Below are 15,544 nucleotides of genomic sequence, written 5' to 3' on the forward strand. Positions count from 1 at the left end.
TAGATAGATAGATAGATAGATAGATAGACAGATGATAGATAGGTAGATAGATAGATGATAGGTAGATAGATGATAGATAGGTAGATAGATAGATGATAGGTAGATAGATGATAGATAGATAGATAGATAGATAGATAGATAGATACATACATACATAGATAGGTAGATAGATAGACAGACAGATAGATAGACATAGATATACTCCATATATGACTAACATGGCACCAAGTCCCTATGAGAGCTGCAGGATACCTGGAAACTATTGGATAGTGTTCTGAATGAATACAGCAAGAACTGCGTGTCCATCATAGATGACTTTAATGGTAACAAAGTAGGAATTGTCTGAATCATCAATGCTTAATATAAGCACATGCTTAGATAAACACGGCTGAAATTAAGCTACATGATGACTAAAAGCCACGGAAATGGTTAAGGGCTATGTAGTTGTTAATAAGGAAAGACGGCAGTATACACCATTGAAAGAACAAGCTCATCCAAAATGATCAGAACAACACAACTTACTCTGTTTTTCAGTTGGATCATTTTTCATTTATCTACTAAGTTGCTAATTTTACATTGCGTGTGCTTGTGCATGGTGTTTGTGTGTGGGATTGTGTGCCCTGGCAGTCATGTGACATTCAGATGGCAACCCTGAGGCGTCATCTCTCTACCTTGACATAGGCTCTGGGACTTGAGGATGGAACCCTGCTCAACATGCTGGCATAGCACGCTCCTTTGCCCCCTGAATCATCTTGCTGGCCCAGATTTATTTTTAAATGTATCAACTCATGAGAAATTTAGAGGGTTGAACATAAACAGGATGTTTTTATCACTAGATAGTGGGTTTTAATTTTCCTATGATGATCTGGCTTTCTTTGTCCTACATCATAGATGGAAATGATTTCTAAAACACTGAGGAATGTTTGAAAGTCGTTGTTCATAAGGGAAAGATGTTTTACACTAGATTCTTGGAGAGTAAAAATACTGTGTCTATATAAATGTTCATGTAAAAGGCCAGTGAGGTGGTTCAGCCTGTAAAAGCACTTGCAATGAACCTTGACAACTTGAGTTAGCTCCCCAGATCCTGTGTAAAGGTGAAAGCAGAGAAACAACTTCACAAGGTTTTTCTCTGACCTCCACACATGTGCCATGGCAGGCCTACACACACACACACACACACACACACACACACACACACACACAAATAATAATAATAATAATAATAATAATAATGATAATGATATAAATAAAAATACATTTTTAAAAGCTTCATAATAAGGCTACGGTAGAAGGACTGCCAGGGAAAGGATGTCAACATCCAACATCCGCATCCTACAGTAAACAGCGACAAGTCAAGTTGAGCTTTTCAGATGCAAACTAATGGGCAGAGATACAAACCGGACCTCACACAAACGTGACAGCATGTGAGCTGATCCCCGCACCCTTTTATTTAAACGATATCATAAGATGGCAGCTTTCTAGAGCCAACCGGTACAAAGAATGTGGTGACATTTCTTCTTCTCCAACCCCTTATTTTTCATGTGACCTCCTTGCCTCCTCCCAGTCCTCTGTACTCTACAATATGCCTGGCATTGGGAGAGTAGACAGATGAGGGCGTCACCCCATACACATTCCCATTCTCGTCTACTTCCATCTGTTGGCTACTGACAGTCTACTTTCGAGATCAAATTAATCTACTGAATTATTAATAAATGTTTTGCTAAGAATTTTCTATTTTTATAAAACAACAAATATAGGATGATATGATTGCCACAAAGCACATGTCTAATTCAAATGCTCAGTTTCATGAGCTGTAAATTTTGTAAGCCAAAGCAGTGACTAGTTTTCAGACAAAGGTCCTTAGCACTGGTGACACTGGTACCCCAATACTCCTTCTCTCTATGGAATAAAAGACAATTGACCAGTTCTGCATTTGTTTTCCTCAGGTTGGAGCACACGTGTGATGTCAGATGATTATTGTGAACTTGACAGAATCTAGAATGACCTGGGAGATGGGTCTCTGGGTATATCTGCAGGGGACTGTCTTGATTGCATTATTGATGTAGGTGGCACAGGTCCCTGGCTGGGCCATGTGTAAGTGGGGAAAGGGAACTGGGGACACCAGCATTTGCCACTCTCGGCTTTCTGGCGTGGATATGATACAACCAGCTGCTTCAAGACCCCACTCCCTCGACTTCCCTGCCATGTTGGGCTGTAACCTGGAACTGTGAGCTAAAAGAAGCCCTTCTGCCCTTGAGCTGCTCCTCTGGGACATTGTCTCACAGCAGTAGAACAGACACCAAGACAATGCCCAATGAAGGAGAGCCGACTTGAAGGAAGGGGAAAGCTGTGGGAGGGACTTTACACATGTCCTTAAGGTGTGAACTGGGCTGGGGCTGAATCTCAGTGGCAGAGCCCTGGCCTGGCTTCTGCCAGGTTCTCATTGGACCATCAGCAAGCAAGCAAGAAAAGACAGCAGGAGCAGTGGGGGAGGAGAAGGAGGCAGGGGCAGTGGAGGGGAAAGAGAGAGGGGGAGAGGGGGGAGGAGAGAGGAAAGTGCTAGGAATTTTGCCCCCATTTTTGTTTTTCACGTGAATATAAACACTACACAAGACAGAATAGGTGTGAACTGGACAAGAGTTTGTAAGATTTTACTATGCTCTGACATCAGAGGTAAATTTACAGGAACACATACCTGAATCAAGAGTAAGGTCCTTCTATTTAGTATTTAGACAGGAAAAGCTAAGCTCGTGTACAATTAAAGTTTAGGCCATTTATATTTTAAATGCTCCTTGATTTATTCATGTTGCTGTGTTAACACATTTGAAAGGAGCCTTGACAAGGCAATTGGGAATGTGCCCTAAGGAATCATTCCATGGTGGAAATCTGTGACCAGTGAGGCCCTTCTTTCAACCTGACATTAGTTTTTTCAATGAATTAATTGCAAATTTCAAGAATTATGAGATATTCTAAGTTATTTGTATTAGGAAATGAACAGGAAAATGTAATTATTTTTTCCCCTCAAATAATATTTGAGGTCTGAAAAGAAGCTCTGAGCTATGTCATATTTCTTGTATCTTTCTGACAGTTTGTAATTACTTTTAATGCTGCTGTTCTCTAAATTATTAATGCTAATCTGTCATGACAGGGGCTGAAGAGAACCAGCGATTAGAGGCCTCTTTGCTAGCAAGGCTGGTTAGAAATGAATGTCTTAATCACAAGAAAACAGAACAGTTCTTACGTTTCGGCCAAATAGACTCATGTCTTCTCCCAGGCTCCCTCCTGACCCTTAAAAAAGACGCACACTGACAGCAATTGAGCGGTGTGACAGTCTAAGCGATGACTTCTGCGTGTGTCCTCATGGACTGGCATCTGGTGATTCACCAAGTTGTAATGTGTCTCAAAAGCTTCCCCGCTGCATGGAGCTGCCAGAGTCTAAGCCATCTCTATTAGTCAGGGTCACCACAGGCTACCGGCTCTTCCCTTGAGGGACTTGAGAATGGCAAGGCCTTCACTCCCTCGGAAGCATCTCCTTCTTCCTCATTTGCTGTCAAGACCTTGTGGCCTATGAATTCAGCCTACTGTACCTTTCGATGGCATATAGGATAGGCAGGTCCTCTGACCCAACAGACACTGGACACCTTTCTGGTATTTGCCTATAACCGTGACTCTCAATGGGGTTTCTCGTTTTCAGACTAAATGTACTTATTCCTTTCAGTAAGCTCCATAAGACCCAAGGCTCACTATTTTTCATCTCTTTTGTCTAGTGCCTGACACATCATCCATAATTAGTGAGTGTATTTGTTGGGATTCTATCACTGTGGTAGAAGACCATGACTAAAAGCAATTTGGGGAGGAAAGGGTTTATTTTATCTTATTGCTTATAAATCCATCATTCAGGAAGTCAGGGTAGGAGCCTGGAGGCAGGAACTGAAGCAGGGGCCATGGAGCAACAACTGCTTACTGTCTTGGTCCCCATGTCTTGCTCAGCCAGGTTTTGTATAGCACCCAGGGCCACCTGCCCACGGACAGCACTTCCCACAGTAATCTGGGCCCTCCCACATCAATCATCAACCAAGAAAATGCACCACAGGCTAGTTTGGTGGGGGCATTTTCTCAATTGGGATTCCCTCTTCCCAAATGTCTCTAGTTTGTGTCAAGTAGACATAAAATTAGTCAGTACAGTAATAGTTGGAAGATGGTTCATGCCCAGTCATTCATGCTTGATTTGAGGATAGAGAGATGGTTCAATGGCTAAGAGAGCTCTTGCTGCTCCTGAAGAGAATTTGGATTCAGTTCTCAGTACCTGCTGTGGGATGTCCTTCTGTATGCTGTGAATGTGTGTTGCTCTCATTGGTTAATAATACAGCTGTTTGGCCAATAGCGAGGCAGGATAAAGTTAGGCGGGACAATCAAACTGAGGACTGGGAAGAAGAGCAGAGTCGGGGGAGGGGAGCTGCCAGTGAGCCGCCCATGAAGCAAGATGCTAGTGAACTGGTAAAGCCACAGCCACGTGGCAATACTTAGATTAATAGAAATGGGTTGGTTTAAATGTAAGAGCTAGTTAGCAATAAGCCTGAGCTATTGTCTGAGCATTCTGTAATTAATATAAGCTTCTGTGTGTTTATTTGGGATCAGGCGCATGGGACAGAAAAGCTCCGCCTTCAATTAAAAGTACCCATATCAGGTGGTTCACAACCACCTGAACTCCTGTTCCAGTAGTAGTTCAGTTCTAGGTAGTCCAGTTCCCTCTGCTGGCCTCCACAGGCACCTACACACACACACACACACACACACACACACGCACGCACGCACGCACGCACGCACGCACGCACGCACGTGCACACACACAAACATAAAACATACACACTGGACACACAATTGAAAATAAAGAAAATATATAAAATTAAATAGTTAGAACAAATGTAAGATTCTATCCATATTGATTATCCACAGTTTTTTCATCTCCAATAAACATGGTCATTCTTTCCCAATCCTGTGCTTATAAGCCCCAAACACCTCAAGTAGATCACGGCCTCATCTAAATTAATTAAAGTATGAGAGAGACATGCTCCCCATTCCATCCTTTCTTCACCATCATTTCTGACAGATATAACTTACATATCTCGTATAAAATTATCAATGTTTCATTGCTAATAAAAAACACAGGCAAGTAATGGGAAGGGCCAAACTGTTGCACAAATCTTAATTGGTCTTTTAATAAAAAACCTGGAGTCAGGTATTGGGGTAAATGCTGAAAGATCAGAGAGACAAAGGAACAAGCCATTGCCACATCTTACTTCTAGAACTTCTCAGCCTGAAAAGGGACGTTAGCCAAAATGGCTCCTGCCAAAAAAGCTTCTAGTTCCTGTCTCCTCACACCTTATGAACCTTTCTCCACTCAGCCATATTCATTACTTCCTTCTTAGTGCTGGATTAAAGTTGTGTGTGCCTCCCAAGTACTGGAAGCAAAGGCATGAAATCCCAAGTGCTGGGATTAAAGGCTGTGACTCCCAAGTATTGAGATTAAAGGTGTGTGCCACCACTGCCTGGCTCTGTTTCTCTCCTAGACTGCATCAATCTCTTGTAGTCTAGGGTGGCTTTGAACTCACAGAGATCCAGACAGATCTCTGCCTCCTGAGTGCTAGGATTAAAGGTGTGTGCCACCACTGCCTGACCTCTATGTTTAATCAAGTGTCTTGTTCTGTCCTCTGATCTTCAGGCAAATTTTATTAGGGTACACAATATATCACCACACTAACCAAAGATTTTAGACCCTGTGCATAGTGAAAATGCTTAGTGAGAGTGGATTGCTAATAAAGAACTGTCAATTAGACAAATCCAGAAGCATCCTAAAAGCGAGGACCTAGTTCCATCATCCGAGACACAAGTGCTAACCTTCCTGAACAACCTTCCATTATGCAGCATACACTCCTATCTACACAGAGACTGGAATAAAGCTTATCATCCATGAATATATTTTGTACAAAATGTATTCTAAATTGTGCTGCAAAATCCAATTAAAGGTGTACCTTTTCCCCTTGTTCTAAAATTCATTACCAACATTAATACTGGGTCTACATCTCAGTTTAACTTTGAGCTTGGGTTCCAAAAGATCAGCAGCCAGAACTCTGAAGCCATTCCTCTGTTGTTCATTCATGCCTCAGCGCCGCTCCTTCTGTTTCACATTCCTGATGAACCACACGACCTCGTGGTCAATAAAACAAGATCCCGATGGCCATTTCTTCAGACTGAAAGGATGTATTAAAGAATCAGAACCATGCAGCATGCTTGGCACCGATTAAAGCTGCAATTAACCACTAGGATTATACTTGACACCCATTAATTCTCTGAGCCCGTTTTATAGATTTGGAAACTGAGACTCCCAGAGGTTGAGTGATGCACCAACTCTGACACAATCAGAATAAAGCTGTGATTCAAACACTACGATTAAGGCTCTGAAGCCCAGCACTGTTCCGTTCTCTTTGTAAACTCAACCCAGAGTTAAAACTCTTTTTTTTTTTTTCAGACAGATGGTCTTTTATTGAAATATTCTCTCCTGTTGCTTCTTAACTAGCTGGGCATTCCACCACACCACTGTTGATGTCGTCAATGATGTCATGAGGATGGCGCCCGTCCACATTGCAGCCCACAGACTGTGCAGTACCCAGGATCTCTTTAATAGTTCCAGAAAGTTCTCTGGCTAAAGACCGGTGTCGCATCTGCCGGGCAATGTTGACGATCTCGTCGAAAGTGATGTTTCCACTGTGTTTAATGTTCTTTTGCTTCTTTCTTTCTCTTGGTGGCTCCTTGAGGGCTTTGATGATCAGGGCAGAGGCAGAGGGTACCACTTCAATCTGGGCCTGTCTGTTCTGGATGGTCAGCTTCACTGTGATCCTCAGGCCTTTCCAGTCTCCGGTTGCCTTGGCAATGTCATCACTAACTTTTTTTGGATACAGACCCAGGGGTCCAATCTTGGGGGCCAAGGCGGACGTGGCGCTGACCTCACCTCCAGTGCACCTCAAGTACACGACTTTGATCTCGTTGGGGTCGAACTTGGGCAGCATGGTGGAGGTGGCTGGCGTCGGACAACCGAAGAAAGTTGCACCGTAGCCTCCTCCGAGCTGAAAGCCTCTTAACCCAGTGTTAGGGAACAGAAGCAAGTGGCTTTGCAAGCTCTGTCCACTGTCTGTAGGAAGGACACAAAGCACCAATGGAGATGTAATAGAAAGGCTGTTTCCAGCCATTCTAGCTCATTTGTAGCCCCCGGCACCTATAGAAACTGCCAGGGGAGCTCAACTGTGTCTTGACATGATCTGAGACTGGACTTCAAGAATGAGAGTGAAGGGCAGCAGCGAGTGTCCTTAACTCCTGTTTTTTCTGCTCCTCCAGTTCTGTGTGCACGCACACACGCTCACACTCACACTCACACCGTGTGATGTCACCTCAGAGGCAGAGAATTGCTCCACAGAAGCCTGCTGCTTCAGCACTTTCCCGAGTACAGCTTTCACTTTCAAGGCAGACTGTAAACTCCAAAGGCTCAGCAGGGGAAGCCAGGGCCCAGGCAGGGCCCCTTGGTAGAGGGGAGGAGCAGAGCCATGGAGCAGCCCCTCCTCCGGCAAGCATTGACTTTTCTCCCTACTTAAAACGAAAATTAAAATTAAGTCAAAATCAGAAGCTGCGAAGCCCATATCCCTGCCAGAGCCACAGAGAACTTTTGCTGAGTTACACAAACAGAAGACATTTCTGCAGAGCACATTTGCATTTGAAAGTATGAACGCATCCTAAATACACAGCAAATGTACAGATCTGTGCAGGGGCAATTAGGAACAGAAATAACCAGTGCTACTGAATTAGAATTGATGAGGCTTGGGTGTTCGAGGCGGCCACTTCCCTTACATAACCAACGCCTTCCCATCCTTGTGGTGCATAAAGTTTTCCCAGATTCTCAAAAGCCTGAGCATGGGACCCGCCAATGAGTTTTGACATGTGTTCCCCCTTCTTATTGCATTGATCACCTGACAGTGGTATTGTGTATTTTACCAGTCTTTCCCACTCAGTGTTGGGCTTGTGAGAGCTTGTGTCTATCTTGAACATCATTGTGCCTCTGGCATAAAACGTCTCAACTAAGTAGGTGTTTGGTAAGTAGTTTTGAGTGCACTAAGCACAAACAGAGATAGAATGTGGGACTTTTACTTATAAAAACTAAAAGAGCTACCTGGCTCTTACATCAACCTCAGTAGTGGAAAGCTACCAGTTTGGGTGTATGGGATACACAGTGAACATTTAATTGATTCAGAAATATAGAACAAAGTAACAGGAAAACAGGCCAGACCATAAAATCCTTAGACTCACTCCTGGGTGGGATTTTATTTGTGCCCTATTTTTAAAAGGATTTATTTTTATTGTTTTTAATTATGTGTATGTGTGTGGGGTACATGTTCATGTAAGTGCAGGTGCCTGAGGAGACCAGAAGAGATTGTTAGATCCCCTGGAACTAGAATTACAGGAAGTTATCAGCTACCATGTGGGTGCTGAGAACTGCTTAGCTATCTCTCCAGCCCTTCCATGAACCTTATCTGTAGAGTCATTTGTAGTTACACGACAACTATGATCTACCATGGGTCTAACATATTGCCATCAACCCATCTGTCTGACTATTATCTAACTGGCTATTCATCCATTTATTAAATTATCATCTATGAATCTGCTGCCTATTTGTAACATCATGCAAGCCATTAATTCATCTATCTCCCCATGGCAGGTGAATTCTAAAGATGTCCTCCAAAGTTCACACCCCTGTACTAATCACTCAAAGGAACACAAACATAGGTGCTTCTGGAAAGAGAATTTGGCCGATATAACTAAGCTTAGTTTGGCTGCCCTTAAAATAGGGAGATTATTATGAGTAAACCATGTGGATCCAAATGTGACTTCAAGGGCCCTTCAATGTGGAATAGGAAGCAACAGAGATGTGGCAAAAGAGAAATCTTGGCTTGTCCCACGGGAGCAGGAGGAGGGACCAAAGTCTCATAGAACAGAGTGGTCCCTGAGGACAACCAGTCAGCAGTCCCAGTCTTACCACAAAAGGAACTGAGTTTAGCCAGGTCCTTTGAATGGACTGATTCCAGAGCCCACAGGAAGGCCACACCCTATGCAGCATCTTGATCCTGGTTTTATGAAATCTTGAGCAAGAAGCTAACTAATCAATCTTCAACTTACACAGCTACATTTCCTAGACATGGTAGCTACAGTTAGTTGGGTTCAGTTTTGGTTTTTTTTTCTCTTTGGCTCTTTGTTCTTTGGGGGCTTGCCACCCGGCTCCCAAATAAGTACACAGAGACTTATTCTTACTTTTGAATGCCCAGCCTTAGTTGGCTTATTTCTAACCAGCTTTTCTTAACTTAAATTATCCCATCTACCTTTTGCCTCTAGGCTTTAACCTTTCTCTATTTGTGTATATCTTTTCTTTCCTTCTTATTCCATGTCTGGCTGTGTGGCTGTGTGGCTAGCCCTAAACATCCTCCTCTCCTTCTTTTTTCACTCCTCCTTTCTTCTCCCTTCTCCTCCTATTTATCCCTTCTGCCTGGCAGCCCCGCCTATTTCTCTCTCCTGCCTAGCTATGGGCTGTTCAGCTCTTTATTAGACCAATCAGGTGTTTTAAACAGGCCAAGTAACACAGAGTTAAACAAATGCAACATAAAAGAATACAACACATCTTTAACTAATATTCCACGGTAGGTAGCCCCTGGTCCCAGCACTCAGGAGACAGAAACAGGAGTTCAAGATGAGTCTGGGCAACATGGAAAGATTTTCTTAAGTTAATTCAAACATAAACCAACTCATGTTATTCTAGTACCATGTTTATGGTGATTTGTTACAGCAACAATCGAAAACAATAGAATTTGAGCACACTACCCATCAATCTATTAACTAAGCATTAGCCATGGGTCTAGCTTCTCTATCCCTTATCTATTTGCTATCTAAATGGTATCTGTCAATCATCTCTGAACTCCCCGACTTCTGCCCCAAACACACAGGATTTTACAGTCACTAGGAAACCTGGATAATGAATGTTGTAAGACTGTGGAGTCTGCAACTAATCTGTCCTCAAGTCTTGTCCCATAGCCACACATCAAGCTTCTGCTCTCGGCTGCATCTTCACTTGAGCAGCCTGTTATGCTCCAGGTCCTGATCTGCTGCCCCCAGCAGTATCTGCTACGGCATCCTTAACCATGCCACACCCATTCCCCCAGCTCGTAACCAATACCCTAAGGCCACAGCTGTCTGGAAAGGAGTTGGGGACAATGTTCAGGACACAGTACACCTGCCTCTGTGAATGAGATGGTTTCTGTTCTCAATGGATGTTTCTTTTCCCTTAAGAAAAGCCCTGACTCTCTCCACTATTATTAAGAGATGCCCTAAGCGGAAAGCTCTCAGATACATCCACCACTCTGCAACTGAGAAGCAACTCCCCTCGGAGAATAGTGCCAGCGGGGAGGCAGCAAGATCTGCTGGGGTGTGTTACCTCACTCAGTAATACCAAAGTAATATTTCCTTGTAAAAGATACTGTGCTAACCTTCCAAAATGATATAACAGAGTCAAAATGGCCACATAAATCTACCTTCAAAAGGAGTCGGTTGTAACTACTGAAGCCCTTGGAAATACAGGCTTTACAGCATGTCATTTGACACAACATTAGATTAGAAGATTTTATAGAAATACATTCACGTGTAGATTAAAAGGCATACCTTTGCTTTATTCCTGGGTTTGGACTCATGTACCTTTACCTACATTTCCTCCTCTCATCCTCACAGATCTACAGAATATGCCCAGCTGTTTCTGCATCTGTAGATGGGAGGTTAACAAATTTGGGTTGGGAGGAGTGGAGCTATAACCTAACAAAGTTGGGGTGTCAACTCAAGAGACTAACATATATCAGGTTGAGATGGCTAAGACAGCAGAGCACTGCCTTGGTAAGTGCAAGGACATCCATTTGATCCCCAGAACCTACATGTAAAAATTATCCGGGTTGGTGGGATGCATGTGAGTAATCCCAGTGCTGGGGACAGTGAGAAAGGCGAGTCCCTGGAGCTCACTGCAAGCCAGCCTCCTTGGTAAGTTCTAGTTCAGTTAAAGAGCCTGTCTCAAAAAACAAGGCTGATGGTGGGTGAGGAAGAATAGCTGGCATCATCCTCTGGCCTCTACATGAATGCACACACATGTGCATATGTACCCACACACATATGTACATGAACCCACACATCAGTAAACCTGCACACACACACACACACACACACACACACACACACACACACACACACACATATTAAAATAGAAATAATTTAAAAACAGAGTCTAACCCAAGGCTTGTTCTTCTAACTTCTGTGTTGCAGTTTGCTCTCATACAATGGGATGTGATGAAATCAACATCCTAGCTCATTGGAGGAGCCACGCCCCATCCCTGGGTCTCATTTATGAAATGAGGGAGATGGACTCCATCCGGCTTTAGTGATCTGCACTTTCTAGAGTGGTCTTCCACTTGGGGGTGTCTCTCTAGCCATGGTTCAGGAGAAGGACATCTAAGTACAATGTGCGATCACCACGCTCTCTCCTGGTACTAACCCCCTGATGTCATGTACACCATTGCTCTTCTCATTTCTAAAGATCATTTAACACCCCATTAGTCACTCTTGGCAACACTCCACTTTCTACAGGTAAGTGAGAAGAGCAACCTTCAAGGTGACCTCTCCGCACTAAGATCACTTCTGGCTCTGGAGAGCACTTGGCCGGCATGCTGGGTCTGGAGCAAGAAGGTGCAATGAGACCAATGCCATCAGTAGACAGAATCCAGTCTCCCGAGGGACAGACATGCTGAGAGGCTCTGGACTTTACTGGAAGCACCAGACTGAGGCTGGCAATACTAGCATTCAGTAACCCCCTTCAGGAACCATCTATCCCAACCCTCCCACCGCCGTCCCCCACCCCTCCCCCCGTGGGAATCAAACAGCGTGGTGTCAGAAGAGGAAATGCAGATCATATAATTTGCCAACTGCAGTTAATTGTTAGTGGGCTCCTGGAGAGCTGGGGTGAAATGTGGTGGAAAACAGGTCTCAGCTCAGCAGGAAAGAGCACTGATCAATTAGTGATGTCTGCCAGGGTCAGAGGGTCAGGAAAGGCACCAAGCTCACTGCCTATTCAGAGACCCTCACAATAACCAGCCAGAGCGCAGGCTCTGCAATTAAATCTGCCTCGGGTCAAAGCTCAGATCTCCCACCTTCTAGCTTTCTAATAGTGGGCACATTTCTTAAATTTTCTGAATGTCAGCTAGAATGGAATCATGAGAATAAAGACCAGCTAACTCATTAGCAATTATCATGAGTTTTCCCAAATGACAAGCCGTGCAAAGAACACCATTAAATAGACCAGGGCAGAAATGTCTGTCTTCCCCTTACCCCTTGAAGGGGGGCAGAAGTCACAAACTGGTGTTCATAGGCCAGTTTCACCTTTAGCCCTGTTTTCTTTGCCCTGTGTTGTCAATTTGTGGTGTCTAAATAATTTTGGAATTAGTTACCAGCTTACTTAAAAAATCCTTTAGAAGCTTGGTCTGAGAACATTGGCCCCATTCCCACACGGCAGTGGTCCACTGGAACTGACATAGGGCTACTCCCTATAGATGGATCTGAGTTCCCTTTTCCTTTTCTTTGTGAGAAATGTATGCATTCCTTCAGAAAAGTGCATGGAGTATAGCCATGATTTGAAGAGTGATTCTAAAGCAACATCTACATAATTAAACTCCAGGTCAATGGATGACCTAGAGCTAGCTCCCCAAGATGACATGGCCTTCTGCTCACAACCTCAACTAGCCTACAGGGATGGCTACTTCCCTGACTTCTGTCATAGCCAGTTTCTTGCTTTTAATATTTTTACCATGTAAGCAAGCATCCTGGAGCTGCACAGCTTTGCCTATTTGGACAGAAACGTCACTTTCTTGGGTCGAGCTCTCCTCAGTCAACATCATGGTTGACACAGGCCTGAGCGGATGTAGCTCATTCATCTCATTGCAGGATGGATGATGTACTCTTCAGTTTCCCTACCATCTCCCCACCTGCCCTTTGATAGACACTGGGATGTGTGTGTTCACATCAGGACAGGAAGTTCCCCCATGCAGAGAAATAATGGCTATTAACCACGTGTTCTGTTGTCTGGATGCTTAGACAAGCCCCCAGCTTGTCCTGAAGGTCCTAAGACCTAGCATGATCATCCTCCCTGCAGATTAATCTCCAGGAAGCTGTCTGCACAATTCCTACTCCTGTCCTACAATTCCCAATGGCCTTCTGGGCCCTCCTGTTGAGTGATCAGGCACCCTGCATTTATTGGTCCCTTCTCGATATGGAATTAAGAGATTCAGGGAAGCCGAGGCCAAATCTTCCCTCCAGCAGCACATTGGGCAGCTCGCAGCAGCTCTGTCCCTGGCTGTTTGTCATTACCATGGCTTTATGAGCCTGAGTCCAGCTCTCAATCTGTGCCGACAACTCCTCCGCCAACCCAATTTGAATTAATTTGTCAAGTAAAATTTTGTGAGCTAATATATCAGCGGCATTACAGAAGTAAGATCTATGACTTCTGCCGCGATCCTTTCATCTTCTAATTCAGCCATTCTATCAATAAAAGCAATCAAGTTTTCTTGGCAAATTTTTCTTTATAAATCAGCTTTATGGGTCACGGGTCCCCACTCTTCTTGATGTTTATGGATTTTCGCTCTTAATAGCTGTTCCATTGTTTCTCTACAATGGAAGCGAGACATCTAAGACCATGAGAAGGAAGTGATTTCCAGGGTGCTGCAAGACCCAGGTGCTGAGTGAACCTATTCCACCACCCCTTCCTTCATAATGGGATGATGCCAAGACCTTGTTTCTCAGATTGGGTCACAAGAACCTTAGCCACCAAAGCCCAACGAGACAGACTCCCGGACCCATTCCTTGCACAGGATTAATTACTTTTCATCCTCTGTTTTTCTCTGTCTATGATGGTCCTTGGATCATGTAGAGTTTCTCAGGTCATGAGGGTCAGGAGGTCAAGGCAACGGTTTCCAGTACCGGCTCTACCAGAACTCCAGCGAGGTGCTCACTAGGTCACGTGCTAATGTTCTCATTCTCTCTTTCTCTCCCTTTCCTGTCCCCTGTCTCCACTTGTCCCTTCCTTCTGCCTTTTTCCATCCCTTTATGTTACATAATCATATATCTCAACAGAGGGTAATGATACCCCCCAACACAGTCACCATAAAACATTTGGCAATGTCTGCTCACATTTTTTAGCTGCTATAACTCAGAGGGCCTATTGCCAGTATTTAGTGGGTAGAGGCCAGGGGCTGACACCTTACATACAATGCACAGAACAGCCTCCGTCACAAAGAATTATCTGCCCCAAATATCAACGACACTGAGTAGGTGAGAGAACTTGCTCTATGTCCATTGCTCTGTGAACTCGCAATGAATATATTCTTATCCAACAATGAAATTCAGTGTCTACTGTGCATGACCAAGCTGGCCTAGCCCCTCTTGGCATGTATACATGCATATATACAGGGCTGTTTCACCCACTTAGACACAAATGTAGGTGTGGGTGACCCCAGGCCTGGTGGAGGCCAGGCCAGGCTATGTCTTCATAACTGTTCTTTGCCTCTTTTTCATAATTCCTAAGAGTGACAGAAGAAGCCTGGCCTTGCCTATATCTCTGAGTAGGTTTGTTTTCACTCATTAAAATTTCAGGAAGCTATGTTAGTCTTTCGGTATTTTTAAGAAGGACACAAGACATTGCCTGTTGCTTTAATAGGCTGCCTTGGGTTTATTTCACCACCTAGAAGATGTAGCATATTGGCAATTAGTCTCCAAGCATCGTTCCTTCCTTACTCTCCTCTAATAATACTCACCAAAAGCTCATGGTCACCTAAGAATAATACCACACCTGTTGCAACAGGTGAGAATGTTAATACCATTGCAGTACACAACATTTTAGGATGCCTCTTCAGTGTCTCACCCTTGATAGACAGGCCCTGTAGATACCCTGTAGATTCCCTGAGACTGTAAACATGATATTACTCACACGGTTGTATTGTGTTGTGCAATAAAAGGAACATTCTAGATATAAATGTGTCCCAAATCAGTTCACCTTAAAATAAGGACATTATCTGGATCTGCTTGTCTCAACCAATGACTACTTTAGACCTGTGTCTAGATGTCAGTCACAGAGGAAATCAGAAGTGCAAAGCATGAGAGTCTGACCATCGTTGATAGCTTGAAGACAGAAGGATACATGGAGGGACAAGGAATTTGGGCAGCCTTTAAGGACTAAGAGAGGGCTCCTTAGCAGCTCCCAGTAAGGAAATGGGTTCTCCATCCCACAGCCACAAGGAACTGAATTCTGCTAACAGGCAAAGAGCAGAAGCAGATCCATCTAGGTGAAGACCCGCTCCAACCTATAGCTTGATAACTACTTGCAGTATGAACCTTAAGTGGACAATCCAGCCATGCTGTACTAGAC

General features: G+C 44.0%; 1 protein-coding gene across 1 annotated transcript; it reads right to left on the reverse strand.

Moving 5' to 3' along the window:
• Positions 1-6,519: 6,519 nt before the first annotated feature.
• Positions 6,520-7,082, reverse strand: LOC131910647 (large ribosomal subunit protein uL11-like). The gene has a single exon (XM_059262535.1). The coding sequence runs from the start codon at positions 7,065-7,067 to the stop codon at positions 6,570-6,572; it is 498 nt and encodes a 165-aa protein (XP_059118518.1). The 5' UTR covers positions 7,068-7,082; the 3' UTR covers positions 6,520-6,569.
• Positions 7,083-15,544: the final 8,462 nt, after the last annotated feature.

The sequence above is a fragment of the Peromyscus eremicus genome, chromosome 5 (assembly GCF_949786415.1).
Source record: "Peromyscus eremicus chromosome 5, PerEre_H2_v1, whole genome shotgun sequence".
NCBI classification, from domain to species: Eukaryota; Metazoa; Chordata; class Mammalia; order Rodentia; family Cricetidae; genus Peromyscus; species Peromyscus eremicus.